This window comes from Humulus lupulus, chromosome 1 (assembly GCF_963169125.1).
Source record: "Humulus lupulus chromosome 1, drHumLupu1.1, whole genome shotgun sequence".
NCBI classification, from domain to species: Eukaryota; Viridiplantae; Streptophyta; class Magnoliopsida; order Rosales; family Cannabaceae; genus Humulus; species Humulus lupulus.
In genome coordinates, this window is record NC_084793.1 from 84,277,182 (window position 1) to 84,287,611 (window position 10,430).

Consider the following 10,430-nt stretch of genomic DNA (forward strand, 5'->3'; position numbering starts at 1 on the left):
ATATTCTCTAAATTGGACAGAGTGTTCAATAATGAAGCTTGGGTAGATGCCTTTCCTGAATTTGAAGCTCGTATTAATTGGGATGTCATCTCTGACCATTGTTACTGCCTTATTAAAACTATTCATGTTCAGAACTTAGAGGTCGAACCTTTTAAATATTTTAATATGTGGGCAGATCATCAGGATTTTAGAAGTATAGTTCTTTGTAAATGGTCTGAACCGATTGTTGGTTCTGGTTTGCAGAGGAATATTAAGAAATTAAAGAGGTTAAAACCTGCTTTGCTTCAGTTTAATAAAATGAAAGTTAGAGATGTAGCTGAGCAATTTTCTGAAGCTAAAACTAAATACCAGCAAGCCCAGCTGTCTTTACAACAGGACCTTTCTTTGATTTCTCTCTAGCAGGCTGAAAAAGAGGCTTATTTTGAGTTTGGTCGTCAGTCCAGAATGTATGAGAGTTTTCTTAGACAAAGGAGCAAAATCACTTGGCTTAGATTTGGAGATGAGAATACTTCTTATTTTCATGATAGTCTCAAGCAGAGGAAAATTGGTAATCGGATTACTTCTTTCGTGAATGATGCAGGTCAGCTCAATGATAACAATGAAGAGGTTGTTGCGTATTTCATTAATCACTTCAAAGGTTTTTTTGGCAGTTCTAGTTTAGCTTCTACTCGAGTAGAGCAAGAGTGCTTCCAGCAAGGGGTTGTTTTGACTCTAGAGCAACAACTTGGTCTATTAATGCCTTTTACCAAGAAAGATGTTAAGAAGTCTTTATTCAGTATTCACTCAATCAAGAGTCCTCGACCAAATGGATATGGTACGGGCTTCTACAAATCTTTATGGAAGGACATAGGGGATGAAATTTTAGAGGCGATTCTGACATTCTTTGATCGAGGAGAGATTCCTCATGAACTTAACAATACAATCATATCCCTCATTCCTAAGGTAGATACTCCCGCTAAAGTTGTTGATTATAGAATTATTGCTTGCTGTAACACACTTTATAAATGCATTTCAAAAATGCTTTGTTCTCGGCTGACTAAAATTCTTCCTACGATTGTCTATCAAAACCAAGGAGCTTTTATTAAGAACTGTTTGCTTGCGCATAACATTCTTATTCTCCAAGATCTCCTTCAAGGCTATGCTAGGAAGAATGTCTCTCCCTGATGCTTGATAAAAATTTATCTTAGCAAGGCTTATGATTCTCATGATTGGGTTTTTTTGGAGGATATTCTGAAAGCTTTTTGTTTCCCTAGCAGATCTATTCAGTGGATTATGGCTTGTTTGACGGGTACCTCTTATACTATTTTGATGAATGGGAGGTTACAAGGGAGTTTTGATGGGAGGAAAGGTTTAAGACAAGGAGACCCGATTTCTCCCTTGCTGTTTGTGCTGGTCATGGAGTATCTCACTCGTCTTCTTAATCTTGCTACTCAGCACAAGGAATTCAGATTCCATCCCATGTGTAAAAGTCTACATCTTGTCAATCTTTGCTTTGCTGATGATCTTATCTTGTTTTGAAAAGGTAATATTAGATCCATCCAAATCTTGTTTGATGGTTTTACCAAATTTAGTCAGAATTCTGGTCTGACTGCCAACTTATATAAATCTCAAGTGTATTTTGGAGGAATTTCTGCTGAAGTTAAGAATAATATATTGAATTATGTCAATATTGAAGAGGGTTCTTTTCCCTTAAAATATCTGGGTGTCACTCTTCGTCCTACTAAATGGAAGGCGGTTGATTGTGGTGTGATCATAAAAAAAAAATCAGAATCAACTTCATTCTTGGTCAAGTTGCCATCTGTCATTTTCTGGGAGATCTCAGTTGATCCATTCTGTTTTATTGGGCATTTGATCGTATTGGATGAGTATCTTTCTTCTGCCGCAAAGTGTCATTCAAGAAATTGATCAGCTTTGTCGTAATTTTTTATGGGGAGCTAAGGGAAACTGTAGCAAGATACAATGTTCTTCTTGGGAACAGGTTTGTTTACCTAAGAATATGGGTGGTATTGGTTTTAAGGAGGGCTCAAAATGGAACAAAGTTTTGTTGGCCAAATTTATTTGGGCGATCACTTCTGAACAAGATTTGTTATGGGTCAAATGGATAGATGAACTTTATCTCAAAGGCCATAATTTCTGGGATTATTCTTTAAAATTTGATGTGAGCTGGTATTGGAGAAAATTATCTTATCTGAAAGAATATTTTTCTGAAGCAGACTTGGAGGTCTCGTCTTTACATGGAAAGCTGAATTTGAAGGTTCTTTACAGCCGTATGCTTCAGAGGGATTCAGTATCTTATGCTAAGGGTGTGTGGTGTAAGCTTTCAGTCTCGAAGCATCGTTTTATCTTGTGGCAATCAATCCTTGGCCATCTACTAACTAGGGACAATCTATTGCACTGTCATATTCCTATAGTTTCTTCTTTGTGCCCTGCTTATGAGTGTGTTGAGGAATCTCATGCGCATCTGTTCTTTGAATGCATTTTCTCCCAAAAGGTTATGGCGCTCATTTAAAGTTGGTTAGGCCCAACTATTTGGCCAATTAAGTATACTAAATGGATGTGTTGGTTAGAAGGGAAGCCTAAAGGGATGATGCAACGAATAGATGTTGCTTTTTTGGCTGCTCCTGTTTATTGTATATGGTTTAATCAAAATTCTTGTATTTTTGCTCATTGTTCTTTGTCCGCTCATTGTATTGATTGTATGATTAAACTGTGTTTGAAAGCTAGATTGATTAGCATCATGAGTCAGAAGTTGCAAGTTAAAGAGAAGTTTCTAGTTGAGTTTGTTAGGCACCTATAATTTGTTTTTTTGTTAGTTCTTTTTTGAGCTTTTGGTTGTAAGTTGGGTTGATCAATATATTTCATTTTCTCAATCAAAAAAATATATATAAAAGAAAATGATCAACTAAAATTGAAGAGAAAATCATAACAAACATACATTAGAAATAACTAAAAATGATGTAACAAAATTGTTGGTGATTTTTCATGAGTCAAAATTTAGTTTCACACATATTGTAAAATATTTTATGTAACTTTTGTTTTTATCGTAATATAAAAATATAAATAACATTTTTCACCTTGTCCATCTTTCTTCAGTTGCATCATGACTCTTTGTTTTATATATATTAAAAGAAAATATGACTCATCAAAAAAGGATGAGTGAAAACTTAACTCATCACACAAATGCATTTCACTGCCGCTTTCTTTTTCTTTTTCTTTTTTTTTTTTTTGAAAGAGAACTTTCTTTTTCTATTTATAAAATGCAAATAAGAGAAATTAAAAAAAAAAAAAAGGCAATGATGAAAATGTAGAGAAGCAAGAAAGCAACAAAAGAAGACAAAACAAAGCATGCAGAGTATATAAAGAAAAAGAGAGATCTACTCAAATTATGCATTCAAACATTATACATTTAAATTATGTATTTAAATATTATGCACAATATTGTGACACTACATTTTAAATTAATATGTCCTAATTTTAATAATTATGATTTGCTGGGCTAAACATAGAAAAATAAGTAGAGAAAGTGTAAGAAATGAGAAATTAACCCCAAAAAAATGAAAACAAAAAAGGGATAAAAACATGTAGAAGCTAGAAGAAGATGGAGTATACATGGGAACCAGTGGACTGACAATGAAAGAATAAATAAATTAATAAAAAATGAAGAAGAAGAAAAAAACCGTTAATATGCGGTCAGTGAATAAGCAAACCGTAAAATTGAAAACTAAAATGTAATATAAAGTATAAAGAAAAATCAAAACAGTAAAGAAAATAAAATAAAAACCGCCAAACCGTATAAATATAACAATATGCTAATTTGGGTATTTTGTGTAAAAATTCCATTTTGTTATTATCCTTTTTAAAATGGGTAAAATGTTAATTAATAATTGATAATAATATTAAATATATAATACATAGAAGGCACGGAAACAACAATGTATTGGACCTAAATATGCCAGACCTCATTGTTGACCGTGTTTTTGGCCAACGACGTGTAGACATCAAAAAGATAAAAACCTTCAAGAGAAATAAACGACACAAACAATTTTTATAGTAGTTCATCCCCAAAGTGTTGGTAATAGCCTAATCCACTTAGAGTTATGATTATAAATCTACACTCAAGATCAGATGAACCTTAGTCAACTGAGTTTCTTCAGTGTAGATTACAAAAATACAAGAGTTCTCTCAAGATACAAGTACTCTCTCTCCAGAAAATTAGAATCCGAATCTTTTTATGATGCCATGAGCCTTGTATTTATAGGTCCAGGATCGTACAGATGATGTCCCCCATAATCGGGATATTTTGTTATTCTCACTATATTTAATTCACAATAATATTCAAAATATAACGATACACTATATTTATGGGATAAACTGAGAGATTCCCACGCAAGCCAAGACCGATTCTTGTTGAAGCTATTTCTGGGATATTTTGCGTAGCCTTGCTCTGTCTAGTCGATCCATATCACATCCAGGCTGGTCGGTCAAACCTTCACTGGTCGGCAAAACACTTTACTGGGCAGACATGCACCTGACTGGGCAGACATGGTCATGACTGGTTGGACATGGTCATGACTAGTCGGCCAAGGTCATGCCTGGGCAAACAAACATGTGACTGGTCGGCCAAGGTCATGCCTAGGCAGAAAAACATGTGACTGGTCGGACAAGGTCATGACTAGTCGGTCATGACACTTGACTGGCCAGTCAAAATTCTTCACTGGTCTACCGGGTCACTCCTAAGCCAGATCACCCCACCATTCTTTGTCATTTGTCATTTCTATTGCCACCTCATCGTTTTCAAATTTTGGGGATAACACTCACTACTACAAAAAAAAAATTTAGGGCTTGCAGGGTGCGAGCCCTCTATTTGAGAGCATTAATGTAACACCCTGGATAACTAAGATTATTACACTGTGTATTTTAAAATAGTGCAAGACTTGCTAATCAAGTCGTTTGAACAATACTGTGTTCCTAAAGTTAACTATCAGGTTAGGGTTAAAAGATTTTGATCATTAACGGTTCATTTTCATTAAAATAGATGTTTGGTACACGGGATCCCAAAAACAGGGTTTAAGAGACAATTTACAACTCTCAAAAGTTTTGTACAACTAGTAGCCACTCTAATGACAAAATACAAAATTTAAGGCTCTGTCCCTGTACTATCCCTCAGCCGTGGTGGACTAGCAGCTAACAATGTACACCTCGCCCCCAAAGCTCTCCAATTCATGGTTGGTCCAGCTTTCCCTTGCCTTTACCTGCACCACGTAGCACCTGTGAGTCAAGGCACAGCAAGAAAACCATAACAGCAAATACATAATCAGTAGTAACAATCAATCAATCATAAGACAGTCATCCACAAGTTCAACAAATCATAGGCATCAAACTAATAACAGTGAACATGTACGTTTAGAAATATATTTTAATCAATATAAAATGCTCATGGACGGCACCCTCAGACCGAGTCCTCTGTTTACTCAACTGACTCTGGCTCGCTAAGGCCAAGTCTGTTGTTTATTTAGCTTACCCTGGCTCACAGTGGTCGAGTCGCGTCCTATGCGCAAGTCATCAGCCCCGACTCTCTTAGGTCGTTCATTCTTATATTCCACATCAATCATTCAGTCATATAGTACACATACTCAAATATTGGGAATCTCAGTCTCGTTCACAACCATTCAAGGGTGCAGTTTTCTTACCTCGAATTCCGAGCAAAGAATACAAAACGGTCTTGAGCACGAGCCTCAGTCCTAAACCTTGGCGATAAACCTAGTCACAGTGACCAATGGGTAATCATCAATTTCTAATCCATATAAATATTTAGGAAACATTAGCTAGCCACGGGGACCTCGATTTCTACTAAACCGGGTAGTAGAAATCGTCCCGAGCGCTTAGGTTCGAACCCTCAAGCCCTTCTAATTCAAAAACCAACCTAGGCCAAAATCCCCTAGGCAGGCTGCAACCTTGCCCTAAGGGTCGAGGCGTGCCCCCAAGTCAGAGACTCAACCCAAAGCCTCAGGGGGAGGTGGGCCGAGACTTGCCCCCTAGGGTCGTAGCGCGCCTTCAAGACAGAGAGCCCACCCAGACCATTCTGGGTATGCGGGCTGCGGCGCCCATAAGCTGGGTCGCGACGCACCCCTACGAACCCAGAATTTATGGGTTCTCTCCTCATCCCTCCCAACCAAAACCTCAAAAATTCAACCCAATTATACTCCCCACTTCCAACCAAATTACAAGAGCAAGTCCAGGACCCCTAACCATATATTTTAAGCAATAATAACATCCAAAATCCTTATAAATTTATCATCCCAAAACACCAATTCATTTTTACTCAAGAACCCAGACTAATTGATCAAATGACCTGAATTCCTAACTAAAACTAGACAAAATTCTTACCTCAATTGGCTGCTAAACCCTCATCTTCAATCCTTCAACCCTTGAGCTTAAATTCCCAAGTTTCCCAGCCGAACTCCCTAGTTCAAAGCTTCAGTTCATCAAGATTTCTTCAAGAGCAAGACAGAGAGATAGGGAGAATCGTATAGAAGGAAAGGGAGAGAGAGTGTTTGAGGATTCATTTTATGTCTAGTGGGTTCTTGTTCTTCTAGGACCTTAGCTGATCACATCCTCAACAAATACAATGACTAAAATTCCCTCCCTTGAATTACTTAGCCATTTAATTGCTCTAAGGGTAAAATAGTCCTTTCTCCCCAGTTCCCGCTAATTCCTCAAGTATTCCTAATATTTACCAATTAACCCTGTCTTGTACAATTAATTACCAAATACTTACTTATCATCTAATAACTCCCAAAATATTTCTCTAAATTCCCAAAATACCCCTAGGCTCCCTCGAGCCAGGTATTAAACCTCGTTGTGACTATTTCGCTAGTCCACTCACTAGGACCGTCTCGAGCCATATGCTACAAATATATCCACATAATAATGTGGTCTCAATTATAAATCACATAAAATCACATTTATGCCCTCAACGGGCCAAAATTAAAAACATGCCCTTATAAGCTATAAAGGCCCACATGCATATCTAATACTCATAAACGTGTATATAATATATCCATATAATCACATTAATCACGCATGCCACGTAGTCACGCATTTAACCAATTAAACATACACATAAACCAATTATGTCCTCCTGGCACACTAATCAAGGCCCTAAGTCTTATTAGCGATTTTGGGTCGTTACAGCTTTCGTCCTTGAAATTTACCTGAATAACTCAGGATACTGATCCCGCATCACTGACTCAAGCTCCCAGGTCGCTTCCTCGACCTTGCTATTCCTCCATAGCACTTTTACTAGAGGAATCGTCTTATTCCGTAGAACATTGTCTTTCCTATCTAGGAACTGAACCGGTCACTCCTCATATGAAAAATCTATCTGCAACTCCAAATTCTCATACCTCAACACATGAGTCGTATCTGAAACGTACTTCCAAAGCATAGAAATGTGGAATACATCGTGAACTCTCGACAACAACAGTGGCAGTGCCAACCTATAGGCCACTAGCCCGATCCTCTCCAGGATCTTAAAAGGTCCTGTGAATCTAGGGCTCAACTTGCCCTTTTTCCCAAACCTTCTCACCCCTTGCAGTGGTAAGACTCACAGAAATACGAGGTCCCCTACCTGGAACTCCACGTCCCCGCTTAGGATCAGCGTAGCTTTTCTGTCTACTCTATGAAGCGAGAATTCAGGCTCGGATCTTCTCGATACCCTCATTTTTCTGAACCATCTCCGGTCCCTAATACTTCCTCTCACCCATCTCATCCCAATGAATGGGCGATCTACACCTTCTTCCATGTAACATCTCGTATGGGGTTACTCCAATCGTTGATTAATAACTGTTATTGTATGAAAACTCAATCAACGAGAGATACTTACTCCAAGACCCCTCAAAGTCTATAACATAGGCCCTGAGCATGTCTTCCAATACCTGAATTATTCTCTCAGACTGTCCACCAGTCTAAGGATGAAAGGCTGTACTGAACTTCAATTGAGTCCCCATAGCCTTCTGCAAACCACCCCAAAACTTGGAGGTGAATATGGGATCCTGATTTGATACTATAGACTTGGGAACCCCATGGAGACGTACAATCTCCCTCACATACAGTTCTTCGTACTGATCCACGGTATAGGTTGTCTTTACTGGCAGAAAGTGAGCTGACTTGGTGTTTCTGTCTACTATCACCCACACCGAGTCATGTAGCCCTACTGTCCTGGGCAAACCTCCCACAAAATCCATAGTATTGTCCTCCCATTTCCACTCGGGAATACCCAAAGGCTATGGCAACCCCGCTGGTATCTGATTCTCAGCCTTCACCTACTGACAGGTCAAACACTTGGCCACATACTCCACTACATCCTTCTTCATTCCAGGCCACCAATATAACGTCCGTAGATCCTGATACATCTTCGTGGTGCCTAGATGGAGTGAGTATGGTATAGTATGGGATTCATCAATTATGTAACACCCCAATCTGCTAATAAGGTTTAGGACCATGATTAGCGTACCTGGAGGGCAATAAATGAGTTAACATGTTTATATATGTGAATTTGAATGAATATGTGATTAGAATGCATGTTTAGGTGGTATAAATATGCATGTGGACCCCGTTTGTATGTTAGGGGTAAATTGGTAATCTTAGCCCGCTGGGGGCGTAAATGTGTTAATGGTATTACATGATTTGTACCACGTGGTGTGGTGTTATTAATGTGATGCACATGCCGAGACGGTCCTAGAGAGCTAGATAACTCAAAAGTCACAACGGGATTTGATACTCGGCTCGGGAGGAGCCTAGGAGTACTTTGGGGAATTTCATGAGTTGAGTTGTGAATTTGTGGTTAATGGTTATTGGTGATTGGGTAACCTGCATAACCATTAGTAACCACTGAGAGTAACAAGTTTAGATGGAAAAATGGTAGAATTGTAATATAAGTGAAAGGACAAGAGTGCCCTTGAGGTTTAGTTAGGAGAGGATAACTATGGGAGGATAGGATAGTAATCTGGCAGGGATTTAGATTACTTTAGCTGAAGGAAAAAGGGGAATATGTATTATACTTAGTCATATGCTTTGTTTATGCTGGAATTGGGAGAAACCTAGAGGAAAAGAGAAGAAAAGGAAGAAAGGAAGGGAGTTGGGAAATCTGAGATTTAGGAAAGGAATTAAGGTGGTTTGAAGTAATTGAAGCCAAACAAGAATCAAGATTTGTTCTGAGGTAAGAATTGCTTCTGTTTTACTGAGTTTTAAGCTTGATTTTAGAAAGTAAGAATGGAAATTTAAGGATAGCTATGGCTGGTTTTTTATGAGAATTCAGCTTGATAATCAAGAGGAGTTGGTCTAAAGCTGGGATTGGGGGAAACTCAAGCTGAGTTATTGATCGAGGTAAGAGTTTTTGTCACCTTTGAATTTTTGTTTCTGGTGTGGTTTGAGTATATTGAAGCATGGGTTAAGTTTTTCAAGTCTTGGTTTGAGTTTCTGAAATTTGAAACCAAAGGGTGGATTTTGGGTGTGATTTCTTATGATTAAGCTGGTTTATGATGTTTATAGGTTGTCCAATGGTTTATTTGGGGTTTTAAACTGATTTTGGGGTTTAGGTATGTGTTTGGGTTGAATTGGGAGTGTTTTGGCTCGGGGAAAATGCAGAGGAAAACCCAGATTTCTAGGTTCGCGAAGGAGCGCCGCAACCCTGTTCTTGGGCGCCGCGGCGCGAGGCTGCCTCAAGATAGGGGAAGGCTTTCTGACTTGCTGGGCGTCGCGGCTCTCTAGGGCAGCGCCGCGGCGCTAGGCTATTTTCAGAACTTGGAATTTTGCAATTTTGAGCTTTTGCTCCGGGGGTTCGGGGGATGTTTCCGATGAATTGTTTTAGGAATTTGGGGATTCCGAGAGTGTGGGATTGGTCCCGGGAAGTGGTTTTGGATTGGTTAGTATTAAAGGATGTTTTATATGTGTTGTGACTAGGTCTCCGGAGAGGCTTGGGTTAGAGGACCGTGCTCGCGGCCTTGATGCATCGGAAAGCTCGGGATACAGGTAAGAAAACCATTGTTCCCATAGAGCTTGTATGCAGGGCTGAGCCCAATATGTCTGAATTGCAGGGCGTAGCCCTTTGATTGAATTTGTTAGTATTCAGTATATGTTTGTTATGCTATGAATGTGATTAGATGAATGTTCGGCGAGAGCCGGGAACGGCGCAGGCCGAGGTCGGCAGGGGCCGGGAACGGCAAAGGGGCAGGGACGGCGTTGGGCACGTTGAGTGCTAGGCCAAGTACGGCAAGGGGCTGGGAGCAGGGTTGAGCACGTGGAGTGCGAGTTGCCAGGGTGAGACCCTATAGGATACCTGGGATATCCTCACGGTGTGGACTGCGAACCCAGGGCCTGGTAAAGCGCCTGGGATGGCATGGCCGTATGTGTGTAGCCTATTGGTGGCC

At 39.4% G+C, this 10,430-nt stretch overlaps 1 protein-coding gene across 1 annotated transcript; it reads left to right on the forward strand.

The window, feature by feature from the left end:
* The first annotated feature begins 444 nt into the window (after nucleotides 1–444).
* On the forward strand, nucleotides 445–1,905 carry LOC133817568 (uncharacterized). The gene is made up of 3 exons (XM_062250118.1): nucleotides 445–942; nucleotides 1,267–1,462; nucleotides 1,523–1,905. The coding sequence occupies exons 1-3, from the start codon at nucleotides 445–447 to the stop codon at nucleotides 1,903–1,905; spliced, it is 1,077 nt and encodes a 358-aa protein (XP_062106102.1).
* The last annotated feature ends 8,525 nt before the right edge of the window (nucleotides 1,906–10,430 follow it).